The sequence below is a fragment of the Hippopotamus amphibius genome, chromosome 5 (assembly GCF_030028045.1).
Source record: "Hippopotamus amphibius kiboko isolate mHipAmp2 chromosome 5, mHipAmp2.hap2, whole genome shotgun sequence".
Classification (NCBI taxonomy): Eukaryota; Metazoa; Chordata; class Mammalia; order Artiodactyla; family Hippopotamidae; genus Hippopotamus; species Hippopotamus amphibius.
Genome location: NC_080190.1, coordinates 78,535,243 through 78,558,601, shown reverse-complemented (window position 1 = coordinate 78,558,601; position 23,359 = coordinate 78,535,243). Strand labels below are relative to the sequence as shown.

Genomic DNA, 23,359 nt, shown 5'->3' with positions numbered 1-23,359 from the left:
CGCGCTGGCGCACCCCACGCACTCGGTGACCCTCGCCACACCCCAGTCCCTCCGCCCGGCAACCGGGCCTGGTCGGGAGGGGCCGACCGGCGGGGAGACGCTCCATATACGGCCCGGCCCGCGTTACCTGGGCTCGGGCCAGGCCGCTCCTTTTTTGGTCAGCGCAGGGGACCCGGGCGGGGACCCAGGCCACGAACCGGCCGGGGGTGGGGGCTCTAGTGCCCGACACCCAAATATGGCTCGAGAAGGGGAGCGACATTCCTGCGGGGCGGCGCGGGGGGAGCGCCCGCGGGCTATATAAAACCTGAGCGGGGGGACGAGCGGCCACCGCAGCGACAGCGCCGAGAGAAGCCTCGCTTCCCTCCCGCGGCGACCGGGGCCCGAGCAGGAGAGCAGCAGGTGTAGCCACCCGCCCAGGTAGTTGGGGGCAGGATGGGGACAGGGGGATGGGGCACCACCGAGAGGAGCCGGGAGAACCCCGGGTAGAGCCCCGCCGACTCACTAATATCAGCCCCAGCCCTGTGTCTTCCGCGCTGCGCCTCTGGCCCCAGAGCCACGTGCGCTTTAAAGAAGAGACAGGAAACCGTCGTCCCTTGGAAACGTCTCCAGATTTATTCCCAGCCCCTCTGGGCTGCTCTTACACCTAGCGCGTGCCCAGGTAGATGAAAGGTTTTGCTTTAGTCGTCCCCAGGGCAGTTCCCTCCCAACCGAGCCAAAGGACAGCAAGGGCCACTACTCCTCGGGCTTGCCATCAGGTCCAAGGGCGCCTCGGTTGTGAGTCTGGAATGTCGTGGGGGTCCGAAACAGGCCATTTGTCTCCAGGTGGAGCGTCCAAGCCCTTCCCACGGCGTCTCTTTCCACCCTCACAGTCGCCCAGTCCCAGCGAGTAGGGATAGCGAGCTGGCCTTGACCCCCAGGGTGAGGCCCCGGAGGTGCGGAGAGGGCGGCGCCTGCAGTGAAGGAAGAGAACCCTCGGGGACAATGTACCCAGGTTCCCTTGTGGAGAAACGCTCTGTGTGGTCTCTCCCCCGCGCAGAGCCTGGCGGAAAAGCTCGGCCCGGCTGGCTTTGATTGCTTCCCGGGCGGGACGGCGCCGGGCTGGGGGATGGAGGTTTTCAGAGGTCCCAGGAGAGGCAGGGCGCTAGGGATGACGGCACCTCCTGCCTGACACGCCGAGCGAGCGTCTTCACGGCCTTTCCGTCCTTGCAGAAACCAGACACCATGTGTGACGAAGACGAGACTACCGCCCTCGTGTGTGACAATGGCTCCGGCCTGGTGAAAGCCGGCTTCGCCGGCGACGACGCCCCTAGGGCCGTGTTCCCATCCATCGTGGGCCGTCCTCGCCATCAGGTCAGGCTGCCAGTCCGCGGAGGGAGACGGGCCGGGTTCCCGCGCAGCTCAGCCCCGCGCCACTGGGAGCCGCGGTAACGAGCGCGTGGTGTCTCCGCTCCGCAGGGCGTCATGGTGGGCATGGGGCAGAAAGACTCCTACGTAGGCGACGAGGCGCAGAGCAAGAGGGGTATCCTGACCCTCAAGTACCCCATCGAGCACGGCATCATCACCAACTGGGATGACATGGAGAAGATCTGGCACCACACCTTCTACAACGAGCTTCGAGTGGCCCCCGAGGAGCACCCCACCCTGCTCACCGAGGCTCCCCTCAACCCCAAGGCCAACCGCGAGAAGATGACCCAGATCATGTTTGAGACCTTCAACGTGCCGGCCATGTACGTGGCCATCCAGGCCGTGCTGTCCCTGTACGCCTCCGGCCGTACCACCGGTGAGTGCCCGGGAGCCCCCGCCCCCCTCCCCGAGCGCCCGGCACGGACCCGCCGCTGACCCCCGGCCCCGCTCCCGCGCAGGCATTGTGCTCGACTCTGGCGACGGTGTCACCCACAACGTGCCCATCTATGAGGGCTACGCGCTGCCACACGCCATCATGCGCCTGGATCTGGCCGGCCGCGACCTCACCGACTACCTGATGAAGATCCTCACCGAGCGTGGCTACTCCTTCGTGACCACAGGTGCGCGGCGCCCCGGGCTCCCCGGGCGGGCGGGCGGGTCCCGGGGCCAGGCTCTGAGAGCTCCTCTCCCGCCCCGCCCCCCGCAGCCGAGCGCGAGATCGTGCGCGACATCAAGGAGAAGCTGTGCTACGTGGCCCTGGACTTCGAGAACGAGATGGCCACGGCCGCCTCCTCTTCCTCCCTGGAGAAGAGCTACGAGCTGCCCGATGGCCAGGTCATCACCATCGGCAATGAGCGCTTCCGCTGCCCGGAGACGCTCTTCCAGCCCTCGTTCATCGGTGAGCCCCGCGCGCCCGCCCCGCGGCCCCCGCCCGCCCCCCGGGCCTTCCGCCCGTCGGCTCACGCTCCCCTCCGCGGCCCCCAGGCATGGAGTCGGCGGGCATCCATGAGACCACCTACAACAGCATCATGAAGTGCGACATCGACATCAGGAAGGACCTGTACGCCAACAATGTCATGTCGGGGGGCACCACCATGTACCCGGGCATCGCCGACCGCATGCAGAAGGAGATCACCGCGCTGGCCCCCAGCACCATGAAGATCAAGGTGGGCGGCGGCCCGCGCCCCGCGCCCCGGCCGGGGAGGGGCTCCGGGCCGCGACCGCGCCCCGTGACGGACCCTCACTGTCTTGCAGATCATCGCCCCGCCCGAGCGCAAGTACTCCGTGTGGATCGGCGGCTCCATCCTGGCCTCGCTGTCCACCTTCCAGCAGATGTGGATCACCAAGCAGGAGTACGACGAGGCCGGCCCCTCCATCGTCCACCGCAAATGCTTCTAGACGCCTCTCCAACAGCCGCGACTTCTCCCCAGGACGACAAATCTGCTCGCGGCGCAGGCGGCTGACCTCGAGACACCGCGCGGCAATGCTCTCCAACCACCTGCGTTGCCGCCGCCGCAAACCGACACTGTTTATAACGTGTACATACATTAACTTGTTTACCTCATTTTGTTATTTTTTAAACGAAGCCCTGTGGAAGGAAATGGAAAACTTGAAGCATTAAACTCAGCCGTTCTGTTATGCTGCGTAAAGTTGTCTGTTGTGTTTATTTGCGGGGGGCGGGGAACGGCGGGGGTCCGGGAGAAAGAGGGACCCATCTTCCTCCGTCACTTTTCGCAATATGCCTAATGATTGCACGCTTTACAAGACCGTGAGTTAAGTCTTTCCCTGCTCACGGCTCTCCCCTCTGGCTCTGATCCGTTCCCCAGACGGGCAGGCAGGCGAGCCTTGGCCGGACTTGACCCTGGGGAGGGTCCAGCTCTGCCCTGCGCTCGGGTCGGCGGCGGCTCAGGGGCCGCGCGGCAGGCAGGGCGCTGACCGTGGTGCTGGGCCCGGCGGCCGCCCCGCAGCGCGCACTCCCGCCCCACCCGCGGAGGGCTTGGCCTTGAATCTGGGTTCCCTCCTGAATCCGCGATCTAACTGGAAGGGCTGCGTTCTGCATTTGAGGAACCAGTTTTCCTTTGTCAGTGAAGATAACCACTTCTCTTCCCGATTGGGAAGTCCTTTGCTTCGTGCAGGGTGACAGCGGCATAAAGAAGCGCCCTTTCCAGGGTGGGGCGGGAGAGGAGCGGCGCCCAGAGCTGGGAGGAGGCGAGGAAGGACAAAGCATCCTAGGCGCGGACCGGCACTGGGGGCGGGCCAGCAAGGAAGTGCCTGCAGGGAAGGGAGCCCAGACAGTGCTGAAGAAGAGGAGGAAAGCAAGAGAGAAGGAGCAACCCTGCTCCACCCCCCGCAATGTCTGAAAGGCACAAAACACAGTAACAGTTTGCATTTCTATGAGAGAACACTGTATCTGCATATTTTAAACTAGCCTAGTGTTTCCTAGTCAAGACTCCCAGGAAATGTGGTCCCTAAATGAAATAAATTCTGACTCAAAGAAGGCAATACACTCATTCAGAAATAAGTTAATAAGTAGAATTAACATAGCTATTTGTATGCCGCTTTGCTTTATGTTTATTCTCTTCTTTCATGACCTATTGAGAAGCTTCTGAAATCACTGAAGCCTCCAAGGTAGGAATACTGCCAAATGCAGATATCAAGAGAATCAACCACTCAGTAGAACTTAAGATTTTAATGAAACAAGTAGATGATACCCCATCCACTAACCATGCACTTATCCACCCAGGATGGATAAAGGTTAAAAGTGGGCTAAATTTTAGTCTTTCAGAGGCACCCAGGTTTTATCAGTAATTATAAATTTACACAGGTATATCTGAGTAAACAATACACACACAATACACACAGCCTGAATAATTCATGTAGCCAGTAGCTAGGGAAAAAATATCAGAATTCCATGAGTCAGCTAACTGGCATGTCAAATCTCTTTTAATCAAACCCCCAGATCTCTTAATTAGGATTTAGGTAAGATATTTAAGGAGGTGATGATCCATTTCCCCTGTGATCATAACCGTCAAATGACCGACAGAGGTTTTCAGTGTAACTGGGAGCACTTCCTCCTACCCCAACTTTGACATTGTTCTTCTACTGAAAACATGTGTGAAAATTAAGAATTGTGTGCTTTCACGGGAAGTGTGCCAAGTGACTTTTTCTTTTCTGGTGCTTCTCTAAAAAGAAACAGGCATCACACATTTCATTAGCATTCTGTATCTTTCCTGCTCTCCTAGTAGATTGTGATTATAAGTATTTGGTAAATTGTGTTACCTATATTAGGCCTGAAAGAAGATTTGTGGTGTACTGTAGTAAAGAATTACATATATATATTACTTATATACATATATATAATTAATATATAATATACATATGTATAATTATGTACATTATAATTATATAATTATAGGTATGATTTTATGTGTATTTATATATATATAAAATACACATACACACACTGTGTGTAGAATATATACACATGTTTGTGCTGGGTGAGGAGAGAAATAACCATTTCCAGCAGCTCTAAGTGTGTTTGCAATAAGAAGACGTGAGAAGCCCTTGTGTGGCAGCAGTGTGCTCGGCACTAGAGAGAATGATGTTACGGCTGATTTCCCACTGAAAAGCCATCTCAGAGAATCAATTTTTGGAGCGGTGAGAGAATTGAAAACAACAAAAATTTCCCCATCAATTACTTATGGTGTGTTTCCTTAGACTTGGTAGGTCTTATCCAGGATCTAACTGCAGTTATTTCATTCTCTCAAAAGCTCATTAAATTGCCACAATTTTTTTTCTTTTGCAGCAAATCTATATTGCTGGTGCCCAGTTGAAGAAAGAAGGAACAAAGAAGAAAATGGGAAGAGAGGGTATGTCAGGATTAAAAAGAAAGATGAGGTCAAGTGGGAAAAGTAAAAGGATCTGGGTTTGGGGTACACCCTAGGCTTTATCATTTAAACCTTTGGGAGTTAAAATTAGACCATGGAATATCAGGGTGCCTCCCAGCTGCATTAGCCCCCTGAACTATCACCCCAGATGTGGCAGAACCCACAAGGGGTTAATGGACTATCTCATTGCCCATCTACTATGTGCAAGGGGTATAGAGAGAGCTAAGATGTGGTCCTATCCTAGGGGTTCACTGTCATGACCCCTGCCATCACCAGGCACTCATGCCTTGACTCTGATTACCACAAAGCCGGTTGCAGGAGCTGGCTGGGAGGGGGGCAGGCCCACCCTGGACCGTGACCGTGATGCTATGGACATCTGACTGCTTTGATCTAGCCACCACCAGGCTGGCTTCCCTCCTGCACAGCACTGTTTTCTGACACAGCTGGATGGCTCCAGATATAGATTCTTACAGGGAAACAGTCCTTGTTATGCTGAGAAGGCCTGCCTGCCCCCGGCCTTGGAGACACAGAGTAGCACTGCCTCTCACCCGGCAGTGCCTCTGCCCTGAGACAGGAGGCAGACTGGGCTCAGGCACAGATCAGCCCTGCCCCTAAGGGCACTCCTGTGGCCAGCCCACCTGCCTGCAGATGACATTTCTCTGCCCTCTGAGTGCTATTGTTGCTGTTGCAAAATCAGCATTCAGCCTTGTCCTTCTTTGAGGAAATCTGCATTTCCCTTTCCCCATGTTTCATAATAAATTTGTTTTTCTTTGAGATTCTGCAGTTTCTCCACATTGTACCTAATTGTAAGTTTCTTTTTAATCACCTTGTTTGGCATTTATGAGTTTTTTGAATATATGGATTACTGCCTTTCAACAGGTTTGGGAAATTATCAGCCCTTGTTTCTTCAAATATTGCCTCAATCCCATTTTTTCTCTCCTCTTATTCTGAAGAATTGACAAATTGGACTTCACCAAGATTAAAATAGTTGCTCATCAAAGAACACCACTAAGAAAATGAATAGTCAAGCAACATACTGGGAGAAAATATTTGCAAAACACGTATCTGACAAAGGGTTGGTATCCAGGCTATAGTTAAAAAACCTCTAAAATTCAATAACAGACAAAAATGCAATAAAATGGGCAAAATATTTTTAACAGACACTTCACAAAAGAACATATAATGGCCAATAAAATAAGCATTTAATCACGCTCATTAGTATGGTTATTGTGACAAATGAACAAACAAATAGGACAAAATAACAAGTATTGACAAGAATATGGAGAAATTGGAATTCTTATGCATTGCTGGTGATAATGTAAAATTGTATAGCCACTATGGAAAATGTTATGGCAATTCTTAAAAAAATTAAAGATTTGATCAGTGAAGACTTAGGGGGTGGGATAGGAGGATGGGAAAGAGTTGTGGGAGGGAGGGGATGTGGGGATATATGTATAAACACAGCTGATTCGTTTTGTTGTACAGCAGAAACTGGCTCAACCATGTAAAGCAATTATACTCCAATAAAGAGCTTAAAAAATAAAATAAAATAAAATAAAATAAAACTTTTTAAAAAATTAAAGATAGAATTACCCTATAATGTGGTAATTCTACTTCTGAGTATATACCCCAAAGAAATAAAGGCAGGGACTCAAAGAGGTATTTACACACCCCTGTCCATAGCAGCAGTATTCCCAATAGGCAAAAAGTGGAAGCAGCCCAGTGTCCTCTAATGGAGGAATAGACAAACAAAGTGTGTGTATATGTACAGTGGAGTATTATTCATTCTTAAAAAGAAGGAGATGCTAACCCATGCTACAATATGGACGAGCCTGAAGACATTACGCTAAGAGAAGTAAGCCACTCACAAAAGTACCAATACTGTGTGATTCCACTTGTAAGAGGTCCCTAGAGGAGTCAAGTGCATAGAAAGTAGAAGGGTGACTGCCAGGGGCTGGGGGTAGGCGGGAATGGGGCGTGAGTGTTTAATGGGAACAGAATTTCAGTTTGGGGAGATGAAAAGTTTCTGTGGATGGATGGTGGTGATGGCTGCACAACAATGTGAGTGCACACAATGGTCTACGGAACTGTACACTTATAGGTGTTTAAAATACTAAACTTAATGTTATATATATTTTTTTTTTACCACACTTGAAAAAAAAAAGATAAGCACATGAAAAAGTGCTCAATGTTTTTAGTCATCAGAGAGATGCAAAATAAAAGAACAACCTTATGTTGTTATATACCCACTATTATGGCTAAAACTAAAAAGACTGACACCAAATGTCGGCAAATGTGTGGAGCACCTGGAACTTTCATATGCTGTGAGGGGATGCAAAAATGCTACAGCCACTCTGGAAAATACATGGCTGTTTCCTGGAAAACTAAACATACACCTGCTCTAATACAAGATAATTTTATTCTCAGGAATTTACCCAGGAAGATTAAAGACATAGTCCGAAAAGGACTTATATAAGAATGCTAACAGCAGCTGTATTCATAATAGTAAAAACTGGAAACAGCTCAGGAGTCCATCAGTAGAAAAATGGGTCAACCAACTGTGTATGGCTGTATGATAGACGGTTACTCAGCAATAAAGAAGGACACACTACAAATGCACGTACAGCATAATGGATCTCAAAAATACCCTGAGTGAAGGAAAATTTACACAGAAGCATATATACAAATATTCCATTTATATGATGTTCTAGAACAGGCAAAACTCGTCTATGGTATAGAAAAAAATCAGAACAATGGTGGTCTCTGGGTGTGAGATGGAGGTTGAGAAGCGGCATGAAGGAACTTTGTGGAATTAGGGAAATGTTCTGTATCTTGATAAAGGGTTGGGTTACAGAGGCCAGATTCAGTGACTGTACAATTAAGATTTGTGCATTTCATTTTATGTACATTTTAAACAAAAGAAAAAGTTGCAAGCAAAAAATAAGATGTCAGAACCTCTGATAGCTTCTACATTAAAAAAGGGTTTTTTTTTTAATTTTTAAAAATTTTTTATTCTTTTTGTATTTTTCATTTTCGGGGGTTTATCTGAATTGCATTGTGGATACTTTCCTCCAATTGATCTTCCAGTTTAGTAATTCTCCCTTTAACTTCCTTAATCCATTGTTAACCTCTTTTGTTCAGTTTTAAATTTCTGCTATTGAATGTCTAACTTTTAGAAAATTTTAGAAGTTATTTCATTACTTTTCAAATTAACTAGGTCATACTTTTACAGTTTTCTGCTTCCTGTGGATATCTGTTAGCTTGTCTCTTATTTCTTTAATAGAGCAGGCATAGTCTTTTAATAATATGAATCTAATAATAATCCTAGTGGCTGAAGTCTTGGAGTTTGTTTCTATTGCCTGTTGTTTTGGTTTCCCCTCACACTACCTTTTTCCATATGTCCTTGACAGTGTCATGTTCACTGCCTTTGAAGAATTATCTGTGGGACACTTGGCAACCCAGAAGAAAGGTGACTCTCTCTGGAAAGGACTTGTATTTTCTTCTGCCAGGACCTCCTAAGATACTACTAATCTGAGATGATGTTAAACCAAATCCACAGCCTGAGGTCTCTTGGTTCCCACAGATGATATGGGCTGCAAATACATGTGAGAACTCAGCCTGAGTTTACAATTTCCCAGAAATCTGCACCCCACGCCACTTGCAAGAGCTCAGTACCAAGGCCACTCACCTTTCAGATCTTCGAGTGTCGGTGTAGGGCAAGGCTTTGTTACACCGTGGATAAGTGTCCTCCTTCACACTTACCCACGGTGTAACCCTCAGGGTCCCAGCTTCATGAGGGAGGCATGAAGCTTTGCAAAGCTGTTAAACCCCAAGTGCAAGGTAACTGAGATAAGCAGACACTCTCGGGGCAGGAGCTGTTTCTAGAATCACTGCCCTGCTGATTCCCCTCAGAGTTTGGCCTGGTAATTCTTTACTATCTCATCAACTCTTCAGTGCTTGTAAGATATTCAGAATACTTGATCTGGCTTTTTAGTTGTTTTCCATAGGAGTGTTGTTCCAAGAACTCAGCCTGTCATAGTCCCTAAAAATAGAACTCAGTATCTTTCCCTGCACAGGCCTGGCTTTAGCCCATCCTTGAAACACAGCTCAAATCTCACATGGGCTTAAGGAATTTTGCCCCAAATTCTGTTGCCTTATTTTAAAGCTGTTACATTTTCCCTGGGCCTAAAAATACACTGGGTCTGAAAATTCCCCAGGATGACAGGGCACCAGCTGGGAGACAGAGCTGCCTGGAGTCCTTCAGCCCAACGCTAATGTGCCCTGTGTCAGCAGGGACCCGCTGGACCCGGGAAAAAATGAGGGCAGAAGGGACAAAGCAACTCGGTCAAAGCGATAAATCCCCATGATGGTTTCTGTAAGGGGGGATGAGAGGTGATTTCTTTTCTGCCTTTTTGATACTTCAATATTGTTTTCAACTTTATTGTTTATCAAGAAATATGTATGTTAAGATTAAAAATACTTAAATGAAAAATGAAAAAATAAACAGAGAAGTAAAGGCCCGCCATAGGCCCACAGACTTGAATGGTATTTCCAGCAGCAGAGAAATCCATTGGCAGCCATGTGGGTGATGGGAGGCGGGGACCCTGAGACCGAGGCGGGGGATTGGGGGGGTGTCAGAGGACCTCTGTGTCAAGCATGATCCCTGTGTGGCCCCTGCTGTAAGGACAAAACTGCCCCTTCATATCTCCAGTCTCAGCTCCAGAGGCATCTTGAGTGAGCTCGACAGACAGCACTGGGAAGAGCATCTCTGGGTTCCAGCCCTGGCTCAGTGGAAGACATTGGTTTCCATCACTAACAGGAGTGGGGAGCCCTGCTCAAAGTGGTCCCCGTTCCTCTGACAGTCTGTGACCCTCCCCCCCCCCACCACCACCACTCCTCCTGCTCAGGAGAAGGGGAGGCTGTTCTGAAGCCCCTCTTATGCAGGACAAGTGGGTGAGCAAAGAGAAGGGGAGACTCCAGGGCTATAAGGAGTTTCTCCACATCCAAGTTCTCTGTGAAGTTCTGAAAAGGCTCTGTTTACACTTTGCCCTTCCTAAGCCGGAATGCTCACAATTCTGCCGCCTCCCCTCCCTCCTGCCCTGTCCCTTCATCACCATGTATTTACTGAGTATCTCTTCTATTGGAGGCACCAAGAGGCACCACATGGAATAACTAGACTGTGCTTGAACTTCTCCAATAAATGCTTAAAAAGGATGCCTACTATGTTTCCCATCTGTCTTTGGAAGGTTCTCTGGAATCTGGGTTTCCCTCTGAGTTCTGTTTCGGGTCTCTAGGGTGGGTGCAGGGCAGACCAGTGGAGAACGAGGCCCAGGCAACCCCCGTGCTGGGATCACCAGGGACGCCCAGAACCTGCCTCCCTCGGGAGGAACTGTGTATTCGTTTCTTCCTAGGCTGCCCTGGCGGTGGAGGCCAGGAATCTGAAAGCTGGGGATTGCAGCACCTCTGAAATTACAGGGCATCTCTCACTGACATGGGAGGACGCACAGTGGTCCAGCTGGGACAGGTGAGGCCCTCACAGCCGATCCTTCCTCAAGTCTCTGCCCCCCTGCGCACCTCCATTCCTGCACCTCAGTCCCAGCCCTGCACTGGGTGGTCATAGTTTTTCCAAAGGGCAGTCCAGGCACTGTGAGGTTAACAGATTTGTTCCCGGCCACAGGAAAACATGGGGTTGTGGTTCACAGCCAGGGAAGTGTCCTTTTTCTCCACCCATCTTCCTGGTGATCCAAGGACACAGGTGTGGGGCCATCCTTCCCTCAGCTGGAGGAGTCAAGACATCCAACATCTAGTTTTGATTTTTCTTTTTTTTTAAATTATTTTATTGATATGGTTGTGCAGGGTCTTAGTTGTGGCAGGCAGCCTCCTCAGTTGCAGCATATGAACTCTTAATTGCGGCATGCATATGGGATCTAGCTCCCTGACCAGGGATGGAACCCAGGCCCCCTGCATTGGGAGCGAGGAATCAACCACTGCGCCACCGGGGAAGTCCCTACTTTTGAACATTTCTTTACCTCCTATTCCAAAAGCACCCAGAACTCTGTCACTCCACTCCTGCCCTGCTCGTTGGCACACCCTGCAGCTATTAATCAATTTGCTGATGTACTCAACAAACATTTACTGAGCGCCTACTCTGGGCAGGCACCGTGCCGGGAGAAAAGGAGGCCAGCCGAAGAGTCCAGGTGTCAGCCTTAGGGAGCCCACAGTGCAGCATGGGAGGCAGAATTCATCAAACAGCAATGCAAGTCTGTCCATTTAGCACAGGCTGTGAGAGGCATGGCGTGCAACAATATGGAAGAAGCCAAAGTGGATGGGTTCCTGAGCAAGGGTGGTTGAGGTAATTTGAAGGTCAGTAGGAGGCAGCAGGTGAAGTGAGGAGCCTGGAGGTTCAGGGCCTGCAAAGAGGTGGGTGTGGCTGGGGGAGTGGGGCTGAGGGAGGCTGATGTGCAACGAGGATACAGAGAGAGGCAGACCCAGCCTGAAGACCCTCCACCACTGAGTGTACATTTTTTCTTTATTCTAAGAGCAGTGGAAAGCCATGGAACTGTTCTAAGCAGAGAGAGAGAGAGGGAAGCTGTACTGCTGGGGCAGAAGGGGGCCTCCAGGACACCTCTCGTGTCTCTGACCCTTCTGTGGATGCTCACTGAAGCAAGGGCACCTGGAGCTTGTGAGCTGTGCTGGCATGGGAACCAGGCAGACTGGTGGTCCCAGGCAGGAGGGGGGCAGAGCAGTCCTGGCCCTGAAGGTGGGTGCAGGCTGGGGTCCAAGATGGGGGTGCAGCTTGGGCCCCGAGGTGGGAGTGTGACATGGGCTGCAGCCTCTCATTTCCTCTCATTCCATTCCCACGTTGGAGCTGACTGGGTACTGGAATGTTCTCTGTAGAAAATCCAGAAAGACCATAGGAGAATGAATATTTGTGCTATTTTCCTCCCATCTCAGGCACTCAAGCAAGGAAATCTTAAATGATAAATGAGCCTTGGAGAAACCTGCCTCAAATAGCACTGCTCTATCCAGTGTCTGCTCTGAGGGACCTGGGGAAGAGGGGCAGAGGAGGAGGAGAGGGAGGAGGAGGGGAGGGATGGAAAGGGGGCGGGGAGGAAGGGGAGGGGGAGGGGAAGGAGCCGCAACTGTCCGCTTAGCCCACTGGCCACACGGGGAGTCGGGTGCCAGCCCCCACTGCCTGCCTCTATTTTTACATCAGCGCCTGCTGGTAGCTGGCTGGTTGAATCAGCTTCCCAGTGGCGGAGGGGAATCTGATGGCAGGCAAGGGCCAGGGAAGCATGTAGACGTCTAAACAGGAATTATGAAGGGATCCCTCTCTCTCGCGAGGAGATCGCCTTTTCCCTGAGCTGCTGTGCCGGGGGCGTGCGAGCTGCCAGGCTGTCGGGGCTTTGGGGACGAAATAGGGAGTCACCCAGGACACCCCCCGGGATTTGGCAGCGAGCGCTAGGCAGTGGCGGCTGCAGGGGGGCTGGAAGCTGTGCTAAGAGGCACTGAAACGTGCTACCCCGCGGCGCGATGGGCCCAGCGGACAGCGGACCGGGCGGACGAGAGAAGATCAGAAACCCAGGAGGGAGCCTGGGGTTGGCGGTCAGATGCCAGAGGAGCCACCCTCCCCCCGGCGGTGCCGCTCCTGCCAACCCTCAGCATCTCTGAGCCTCCTTCCCGCCTGTGGGAGGGGGTCGCGAGCCCAGCCCTGCGGGGCTGGCGGATCTCAGCAAACTGAGCAGATGCTCAGTATCAGTGCCGGCCAGCCGTGCTGAGAGGGGAGGGAGTTCTTCCTCTCGTTGTGTCTTGAGGAGAGCTCTGCCCCCCTCCTTGGTCTGTGAAGGGTACGGGAGCCTTTCGGAGGTCACTGACAGGGGTCAAGGGCCAGACGTGCTCTGCCACGTGCCTTTGGGCCCCTCTGGGGCTCAGCCGGCTGGGAGAACAAGATCATCTCCAAGAGGACATGGCTCCCCGCAGGTTCTGTGCTTTCAACCCCTTGGTTATTTGGTGCATTGAATCAGAGGCTGCTGTTGGGTCTCGGCCTCTGACGTTACCTTGTGTGCATCAGATCACAGGGTGAGTGAGGACTGTGCCCATCCTGGGGACTCAGAGGCCCCCGGGGGAGGGAATCAGAGTTGACCCTGGCTGGGAGGTGAGGGGTGGGCCGGGAGCAAGGTACCCTCCTCGCCTGCTCTGTAGGGTGGATGCTGGCCCCCTGCCCGCTCCCAGGCCTGCTGGAGGAGAGCCATGAGTCTCTCTGGTCTCCCCTCTGACCTTCCGAGCAAGAGCCTGGTGGCCCAGGGCCTGGGTCTGCCTGTGCGCCGAGGCTGGGGCGGGCCAGGCCGACCCTGACCCCGAGGGTCACGCCCGTGGAGCCGGCGCCCGGCCACTGGCACAGCCTCTCCTTTTGGGGACTCCGGAGCAGGCAGCTGTCCTCCTCTTCACACACTCCTCCTGACCCTAGAAGGAAGCAGAGGAACAGTGACAAGCGGCCAGTTTGCTTTTCCCCCCTTTCTCCTTGGGCAAGGAAGCTCAGCTTTAAACTCAAACTTTAAAGCCAGGAGTGGCTGTGGTGGGTCCCCAGGGGGAGACAAGGGTGTCCGGATCCCATGAAGGACACACATGGGGGGGGCTAGGTTGGAGGCACAGGCGTCCTCTCCGCCCCACCCTCCTCCCGTGCCCTGCCCTGCATCCCCTCTCCCCTACCTCTCTGAGAACCAGGTGCCTAGCTCCCCTCACACCGCGTGCCCCCACTTCCTGTCCGGTATCTGGGATGCTTGGCCTGTCCATGGTCCCAGGCAGTGGGCAAGGCGTGGCCCCAGGGGAAAGGCAGCCAAGCCTTGAGCTGCTGGGACCCTCTTCCGGGGCTTCAAGTGCCTGGCCTGGGTCTCATTAATCTCAGGGGGTCCTTGAGGGTGGTGGCCAAGCCCCCTAATAATGTAGCCCCCAGAGCCACATCGTTCCTCCCACGGGGGCTGACTCGGTGCAGCCGCTGGTCCAGCAGCAAGTTTCTGCCCATCGTGACCTGGGGCAGAACCCCGTGCCAAGGAGCAGCTGGCCCCAGAGGAAGCCAGAAGTTTTCCCATTTTGCAGATTGGAAAGTCAAGGCTGAGAGGTGATTGTAAAATCCCAGGCTGCTGTTGCGTTAAGAAGCTGGTATTTCTCCCAGGTCCCAGGATGCCTGAGGGAATGATGTGGTGGAGATGGTGGGCCAGCCTCCGACAGCCCTGGAAACATGAGTCAGGCTCCTTCCGGGGAAAAGACGCTCCCACGCCCCCTCGGCCAGAGTCAGCCTTGAGGATAAAGCCCGCCACCTCCCTTAGCAGGTTTTTTATTTCTCTCTCTTCTAAGTGGCCTCTCCCCGCTCTGTGCACCTGGTTTGCCATTTCACAGGTTCATTATTGTAAAGACTGAGCTCCCAGCACTGGGCCTGGGCGTCAGCCTGGGGACAGGAAGGAGGGTGTCAGGGGAGGGCAGCCTTCCTGGGCCAGGCTCACGGTGACAGCTGGGCCGCATGCCTGCCATTCCCCCCAGCGCGCTCATTCTCTCGATATAGGGGCCGCTGGCACAGCCGGGGGCCTGGCTCCAGGGCCGGGTGCCCTGCTGCTTTAGGGCAAGGCCAGCGGGACGGGCTGAGGCGTCCGCTTTCCGCCGTCCTTGCATGGCCAGGGCCTGCTGCCGGCGTTCTGATTTGTGTGTATTATTAGGTCCCAGGGCTCCTGCAGCCCTGGCTGAGCCTCAGAGGGTGGGGCCCAAGTCAGCCCGGGAAGGGAACGTGTTCCCAAGCTGGAACTTTGTCGGGGGGTCCTCTAGCCGGCTTGAGAGGGCAGACCCACCAGCTCCTGCCAGCAAAATGAGAAGGTGCCTGGGGAACTATCAGCGCCTTTTCTTGCTGTCCCCCCTGTCTGTCCCTGAGCCCACAATGCTCGGCTGCCCCCTCCTGCATCTCCCCCCGCCCCCACCCCCAGCCTGGGACTGGTTTCTGTTCTGTAACCTAGTTCATGGTTGAGAGGGGCTTCTCTGCTTTCTCTCCCTGGTAACACAGGGGCAAGTTTACTAGGGCGGTTAATGCCATGATTCTACAAGGAGAGTTAATTTTGGAAATTGGGACCACACTGTCCTGGAGGTCAGCGGCGTGGGCCCATCCAGGGCACAGAGCCCCCTTGACCCCCAGGCAGGGTCCGGGCCCCTGACCCCTGGGGCAGGAGGGATGCCCGGACACTATTTAACAATGACTGTGGAAGGGGAGAAGCTGTGCCACTTTGCCACCGAGGAGATGGGAGTGACAGGCCCCTCACTCTTGTGTCTTCAGCCACGAGAGCCTGCCTGCCCTTGGCCTTGGGGGCTCAGAGCCAAGGCCAGGCCTAGTGAGCATGTCTGGTTTGATTTGACTATTATCAATTTATTTTTTTACAGGTAAGAACTTCATTAACCTTTGTTTCAAACTTTATTCCCAGCTTCTTCAGCTTAGTGAGCTGCAGAGAATGAATTATTCAAGCAAAGGCTGAAAAGAGCTGCCTTGTTCAGGGAGCTTGGGCTTAAAGCTATTGGAGATCTAGGTTTTATCAGATTCGTGAACAAAATTTTTAAAAGCAGCCATCACAGCTCCTAGTAATGTCTTCACATTTTATCTTCTTCAGACGCCAACTCAATTCAGCTTGCCTCATTCTTGGAAGCCTGGTCAGAATCCTCCAGGCGAGCTGGGTCCTCGCCATCCCTCCTGCCCAGGTTTGAGTACACAGGTGAGGAGCTGATCCCCGCCAGCCAGGCCTGAGGCAGGAGCTGCAGGAGAAGCTGGGCCACGCAGAGGGCACCTCACTCTGATCGCTTGCCTGACCCCTCAGCCAGACCCGCTTCCCACTGGGCAGCTCGGGGTGAGGGCTGCCACCTACCTTCCCAGGGAGCCTCCCCCGAGGTGGGCAGCCCAGCAGGCTAATCTCACCTGTGCTGTCACAGCCCTGGCGCCCCCACCTCCAGGGGACAGAGGAACGACCTCCTGCTGGGGACCCTCCACCACAGACTTGGGTACAGCCCCCTGGGGTGTGCTCGGGGCGGGCACCTGGGCTCTCCCCGCTCGCTCCCGGGGACAGTCCCTCGTGACTCCGTGCCCCCTGCCCCCACTCCCCCGGCCTTATCGTCCACAACTGTAAACAAGAGCAGTCACGGTCACCTCCAGGGGCCCTTTCTGCCCCAGCCTTGAAGTCCTGTCTGCCCTTCTGTTCCGAGCTCGGGACGTGGTGGGCTCCTGAAGGCCTTTTTGGCTGGGGCAGTGCTGGCGGGACCCTCCACCCTGGGAGAGGAGATCTGGCCCCCAGCGTGCAGCACCCGGGTCGCAGACGTCTCGTGTCCTCTGTACTCTGCCTGTCGGCTGGGGCCACATAGTCACCACCGTGGTCGCCACCATGTCGGAGGGAGAAGTTGATGCCTGTGCTGCCCTGAGAACAGTGTCCTGAATGGGGTAAGCGCAATATGTGTGTTTGCTGAATACATTAAGGATATAGTATTTAACACCTCTATTTTTCGAAAATAAACTTTTATTTTGGAAAAATTTTAGATTTGCAGAGACGTTGCCTTGAGAGAACCTAGACTCCCCTCCCTCCTACCCCGGCCCCCCACCGTTATCCCTTCCGTTACCTGGAAACAGTTGTCACTCTTGGGAACCAGCCTTGATGCCATGCTATTACCTACACTCCGGGCTTTCTTTGCGTTTCTCCTGTTCCCCCGTCGGTGCCCTCTTTCTGCTCCGGGACCCCACGGACACCACGTTGCCCCTGGCTACCATGTTTGCCTCCTCTGGTCTGCGACAGTTTCTCAGTCTTTTCTTGTTTTTCATGACTTTGAGAGTTTTGAGGAATTCCAGTCAGGTATTTGGTAGAAGGTCCCTCAGTTTGGGTTTCCCTGCTGCTTTTCTCATGAGCAGACTGGGGTTATGGGTTTTGGGAAAGAATAATAAGAGGCAAAGTGCCCTTCTCCTCAGAGTATACGAGCGGACCCACGTGACACCCCTGCCCACGCGAGCCCTGCACACATGGCCGAGGGGGTGGCTTCCAGGTTTCTCCAATCCGAGTGACTAGTTCCACTTTCCCTGCAGTGTTCTTTGGTGCCCAGGCTTAGAGCTTAAAGGAGGGGGAGTTGAATATCTCCATCTATTCTTTGGAATCCTTTGTAAGGAGGCGCTGCCCCTTCTCACCCATTTGTTCACCTATTCAATCACAATTTTCATCCGTATGGGTTTATAAAGATAGTTATTTTATACTTTGGTTTATAATGCAATGCTATATTATTTACTCTGTTGCTTACATCTTTCTGGATTTGGCAATCGTTGCTCTTTCGGGTTGTGTAAGATAGTAGAAAATATATGTATTTGTCTCTGCCCCAGGTTCCTGGCCCAGAGCTCTTAAAACCCTTGGAATTCCCTAAATGACAAGAGCACTTAGGGGCATCTCTTGTTCTAATATTGGTCTTTGACTTCCGTTCCTGACACAGGGCTCCTGAACCCTTGTGATTTCCTGGGTGACAGCAGTGTCTTCTGCTCTAATGAGGTGACTCTGGGTGGGCCCCTGGGTGAGGGCTGGTCACCAGCAAGCCAGAACGAGAAGCTTGGAAGTTTCAGCCCCGCCTCCCATTGTCTTGAGAAGGAGAAGGACTGAGAGTGGAGTTATGTTCCCTCAGGCCTATGTGAGGAAGCCTGCATCCATCCCAGTAGAGCCCACGGGGAGAGGCCCACAAGGTGCTGCCTTGGCCACAGGGTCCTGAGGAACCTGGTCTTGGCTCCAGCAGGAGAAGCCCAGCCAGGCCCCCGCCCAGCACAGCCCTGCCCATCTGAAGGTGGCCAGCTTTTCCATCACGGCCGAGCTCTGCCTTCACCTTTGGGGAAGTCGGCAGTGACCAGCCGCCAGCCCCCTCCTCTGTGTGGGCACCAAAGGGCCGCACCACCTGGGCCTGAGGTCTCCCTCTAAATGGGGACAGAGGGCACATCTGAGGGACATGTGGGGCTCAGAGATCCTGGAAGCTTCTGGATTAAAAGGAAAGGAATCTTGGCTCAAAGCATCAAGACTCTTAAGAGACGTGACTTGCAGAACAGAGAAGTATGGTAACTCTGCCTTTTGGTTCAGACCTTTGCAGATGAGGCCCTGTGGAGGGCATGCCAGACTTGGGGCCTCATCAGTGCTGATCCCACAGGGAACGGTGTGCTCTCTGGGGAGAGAAGCGGGATTTAAGTCTGAGGCAGGTAAGGCAAGGTAACAGGCACTTACTGGGCACCTACAGTGGCACTCTGTCAGCCACTGGGGGAAACAGCCGGGGAAGAGGAAACATCTCTCCTGCCCAAAGAGCATCTCCCCTGTCTCCTAAAGAAAGTAAGATGCTCAGGAAACCACCCCAGGAGTGGGGACGCTGGCCGGTGACATCTCCGTGAGCCCGCCAGCTATGACCGGGCTTCCTGGAGACCAAGTCCAAGGCTGCCCTCTTCCGCAAGCTCTCAGGGCACCTTCAAAGAGGCATGACCAGCACGGAGGGGAGGGCGCATGCCCCAAAGCACTGCTCTGCCCGAGTCGGACAGGCATTCCCTCCAGAAAGAACACGAGCGTGACCCTGGGCCCTTCTGCTTCTGCCTCAAATAGGAGCAGGCCAGGCAAATGGGACCTCTTACTGGTTCCCTTGGAAGCAGAAGATGCTACAGTGTTGTGGTACAGAGGATAAATAGCCCCCAAAGATGTCCATGTGCTAATCCCCAGAACCTGTGACCCTGGTACCTTATACGTCCAAAGAGACCGCAGATGTGACTAAGGTAAGGTTGAGATGGGAAGGTTATCCTGGGTTATGTGGCTGGGCCCAGTGTAATCACAGGAGTCCTTGTAGGAGAGAGGCAAGGATTAAGAGTCCGGGAGGGAGAAGTGATGGGGAAGTGATACAGTTGCAGAAGGGGGCCAGGAGTCGAGGGACACAGGCAGCCTCCAAGGAAGCAGACTCTCCCCAGGGCCTCCAGAAGGAACACGGCCTTGCTGACACCCATTTCAGACTTCTGGCCTCCAGAAATGTCAAACGGTAAGTTCGTACTGTTGAAACCACTAGGTGTTGTCATTTGTTACAACAGCGATAGGAAACTAATACAGGTGTCTTATAAAAAATGGCCCTTTCTAGGGCTGACGTCCCGCTTGGCCGGGACTGAAGGTTGTACAGAAGCGATGGAGACCATGTGGTAGAGGCAGATGATTTCTTTGGCATCTGTATTAGGTACTTGACATTGATGTTTAAGTTGGGTTCCCGCCACTTCCGCATCAAAACCACATTTATTATACGCATCCACCTCACTGGGATGCGAGCAAACTTGCTTTCCGTTCTTTGACGTTCTTGCTGACTTCTCTTCGGAAGGCAGTAATTATCTGCCTTTGCTATTTAGAGCCTCTTCATTTCCTGAATATCAGGATGACAACAATACCCCGCAGATAGACCCTCTGCCGCCTGAGGATTTATTTTCACACGTTGCTTTTCCTTTCTAAATAACAAAGTGTCTCGAGGGAAAGGCAGCTTCGCAAAGCCGGGCACGCAGAACAGTGACATTTCTGTGCGCACGTGTCTGTGAGGGTGGGGGTTCCATGTGCTCTAACCTCTCCAGAAATAGACGCACTAAACCGTCCATGAGATTGAGGAAGACTTAAAGCAACAAATCCACTCTATTCTCTGTACGTTGTAGCTGGTTTAAGACTGAACCAGAAATACATCCCGCTGGCAGAACCCTCCACAAATGGAGGTCCCCAGTCATGTCACAGATGCGCCACACGGAAACCAGCAGAGCCTGCGGCCCACACCCTGCCACTCACGGTGGTGCTCAGAAAGCAGCACCTGCACATCATACAGCATCTTAAATCTATTCTCACTTTACAATTGAGAGGGGCTTCTTTGTCTCTGAGACTTGAGATATGGGCAGGACTGCACTGGGCTCCTTGCCTAGTGCAGCGGTGGGGCTGGTACAGTAAAACCTTGGATTGTAACTTGTTCTGCGAGTGTTCTGCAAGACGAGCAAACATTTCTAGTAAGTTTTTTTGGTAGATAACATTAAATTTTATTATATACCAGGTACTGTACTCACTGCTTTATCCATCTAATAAGTTTTAACTTGATAAACGAGCGATGGCTTGCAATATGGGTAGTATGTGATGTCCAACGTCACATGATCACAACTGAGCCAATGGACCTGATCACCAACAAGCTGATGGACCTGCATTGAGAGCAAGAGCGAGAGTTTATGGAGGAGATCTCGTCTGCAGAGGAGGAGGAGAAAAAGGCGGAGGAATCCCTCACTTCAAATGAGATTAGGGAGATGTGTAAAATGTGGGAAATAGTGCAAAATTTTGTAGAAAATCACCACTCCAATAGGGATGTAGCGGTGCAAGCGATGAATCTGTTTAACGACCATGCAATGTCACATTTCCGTGAAATCCTCAAAAGGGGGCAAAAGCAAGTGTTATTGGATAGGTTCCTTGTTAAACTTGCACAAAAAGAAAAAGACTCCATTGAGCCAATAGAGAGCAGTGATTCCATTAGTGATAGTGAAAGTTGTTGTACACAATAACCCTCCTCTCTCTTGTCTCCCTCATACCAGCCACCAAGGTTTTAAAAGGTAAGTGCTGGTTAATTTGTTTATTTTTCTTTATATTTTGTATTTTCTTTATTATTTTGTATTATAGTACTGTATTGTAATCATTTTTATATGAATATTTTTGGGTGGTGGAACGAATCATCTGAGTTTCCATTATTTCTTATAGGGAAATTCGCTTTGATATGCAAGTGCTTTGGATTACAAGCATGTTTCTGGAATGAACGATGCTTGCAAACCAAGGTTTTACTGTATTTGGTCAAAAGGCAGGTATTTGTCAGGTGCATCAGTTGCCTCACCCTGGAGCTTATAACTCAACCTGGTTAGCTTGTGTCAAGTACTTCTTGAATGATGGATGCTCAAGTGATTTTCGACAAAAGTGCCAAGACAACTGGATATCTACATGCAAGAGAATGATGTTGGACCCCTACCTTCCACCAACACAAAATTAACTCAGAATCAATAATAAATCTAAATGCAAAAGCTAAAATTATAACAATCTTAGAAGAAACATGGCAATTGATCTTTTTGTCCTTGGAATAGGCCATTGATTCTTCGGTATAACACCAAAGGTACAAGCCACAAAAGAAATAGGTAATTTAGACTTCATCAACATTAAAAACTTTTTTCCAGGTTCTGTGTCTTCTTTTTTAAAAAAATGAGATATAATTGACATATAACGTTATATTTGTTTCAGGTGTACAACATACTGATTTGCTATTGTATATATTACAGAATGATCACCACAAAAGTCTAGTTAACATCCAGCACTACACATATTTATAATTTTTTTCTTGTAATGAAACCTTTTAAGATCTACTCTCTTAGCAAATAATAGAGTATTATTAACTATAGTTGCCATGCTATACATTACATCCCCAGGACTTACTTATTTTACAACTGGAATTTGCACCTTTTGACAACCTTCATCCATTTAACCCTCACCCCTCATCTCTCGCCTCTGGCAACCACTCATCTGTTCTCTGTATCTATGAGTTTGTTTTTGTTTTTTAGATTCCGCATATAAGTGAGATCATTCGGTATTTGTCTGTCTCTGTCTGACATTTCATTTAGCATTAATGCCCTCAAAATTTCATCTATGTTGTCATAGATGGCAAGATTTTCTTCTTTCTTATAGCTGAATAATATTCCATTTTGTATATATATCTCACATTTTCTGTATCCATTTATGCATTGATGGACTCAGGTTGACTCCATGTCTTGCCTACTGTAAATAATGCTGCAATGAATATGGGGTCCATGTATCTTTTTGAGTTATTGTTTTCGTTTCCTTTTGGATAAATACTCAGAATAGGAATTGCTGGATCATATGGCAATTCTCTTTTTAATTTTTTGAGGAAACTCCATGCTGTTTTCCACAGCAGCTTCACCAATTTACATTTCCACCAACAGTGCATGAAGGTCCCCCTTTCTCCACATCCTCACCAACACTTGTTATTTCTTGTCTTTTTGATAACAGCCATTCTAACAGGTGTGAGGTGATATCCCATTGTGGTTTTGATTTGCATTTCTCTGATGATTAGTGATGTTGAGCACCTTTTCATGTACCTTGTTGGCCTTTTCATGTACCTATATGTCTTCTTTGGGAAAATGTCTATTCAGATCCTTTGCCCATTTTTCAAATTGGATTGTTTGGTTTTTTTACTATTGAGTTTCATGAGTTCTTTATATATTGTGGATATTAACCCCTCAAGGTCCCAAGTGCAGGAGCTTCTGTCCCTGTGAAGTTGGAGTGCATAACTCCCTTTGTGGATGTGCTGCCAAACTGGAAGCTTTCCAAACCTCACACTATTCGGATTTTGTGGAAGCTTCCTCACATAGGCATGATCAACCATCAGCTCTGTTTCTAGACCTTCTCCCTTCTCTGAAAAATGAGGGTAGGGTTGAAAGTTGCAAGCTTCTAATCATTGTTTGGTCTTTCTGTGGTGACCAGCCCCCATCTAGGAGCCATGCAAAGGTCCACCCAGAGTCATCTCATTGGAACAAAAGATGCTCCTGGGGCTCTTACCACTTAGGAATTTACAGGGGTTTTGGAGCTCAGTGTCAGCGATGAAGTCAATGAGAAATATTGGAACGAGACGATCCTAGTGCCCTTATCACTTGGGAATTTATAAGAGTTTTAGGAGCTCTGTGTTGGAAACTGGGGACAGAGACCTATATATATATTTCTTGTTATTTCATATGTGTAGAAATGCAACAGATTTTCGTATATTGATTTTGTATCCTGGAATTTTACTGAATTCATTTACAGAGCTAACAGGTTTTTGGTGGAGTCTTTAAATTTTTCTATAATATCATGTCATCTGCAAATAGTGACAGATTTACTTCTTTCTTTCTGATTTGAATACTTTTTATTTCCTGTTCTTGTCTGATTACTGTGCTAGGACTTCCAATACTATGTTGAATAAAAGTGGTGAGACTGAGCAACCTTGTCTTTTTCCTGATC

The 23,359-nt window shown here is 50.8% G+C and overlaps 1 protein-coding gene across 1 annotated transcript; it reads left to right on the top strand.

The window, feature by feature from the left end:
• The first annotated feature begins 324 nt into the window (after nt 1–324).
• On the top strand, nt 325–3,053 carry ACTA1 (actin alpha 1, skeletal muscle). The gene is made up of 7 exons (XM_057734462.1): nt 325–417; nt 1,210–1,350; nt 1,456–1,780; nt 1,863–2,024; nt 2,111–2,302; nt 2,389–2,570; nt 2,659–3,053. Exons 2-7 carry the CDS (start codon nt 1,222–1,224, stop codon nt 2,800–2,802), a joined length of 1,134 nt encoding a protein of 377 aa, XP_057590445.1. The 5' UTR covers nt 325–417; nt 1,210–1,221; the 3' UTR covers nt 2,803–3,053.
• The last annotated feature ends 20,306 nt before the right edge of the window (nt 3,054–23,359 follow it).

Coding starts and splice junctions, on each gene's coding strand:
- ACTA1 (XM_057734462.1), top strand. CDS start 1,222: ATGTGTGACGAAGACGAGACTACCGCCCTCGTGTGTGACAATGGCTCC. Junction 1,351..1,455: donor TGGGCCGTCCTCGCCATCAG/GTCAGGCTGCCA, acceptor TCCGCTCCGCAG/GGCGTCATGGTGGGCATGGG. Junction 2,571..2,658: donor CCAGCACCATGAAGATCAAG/GTGGGCGGCGGC, acceptor ACTGTCTTGCAG/ATCATCGCCCCGCCCGAGCG.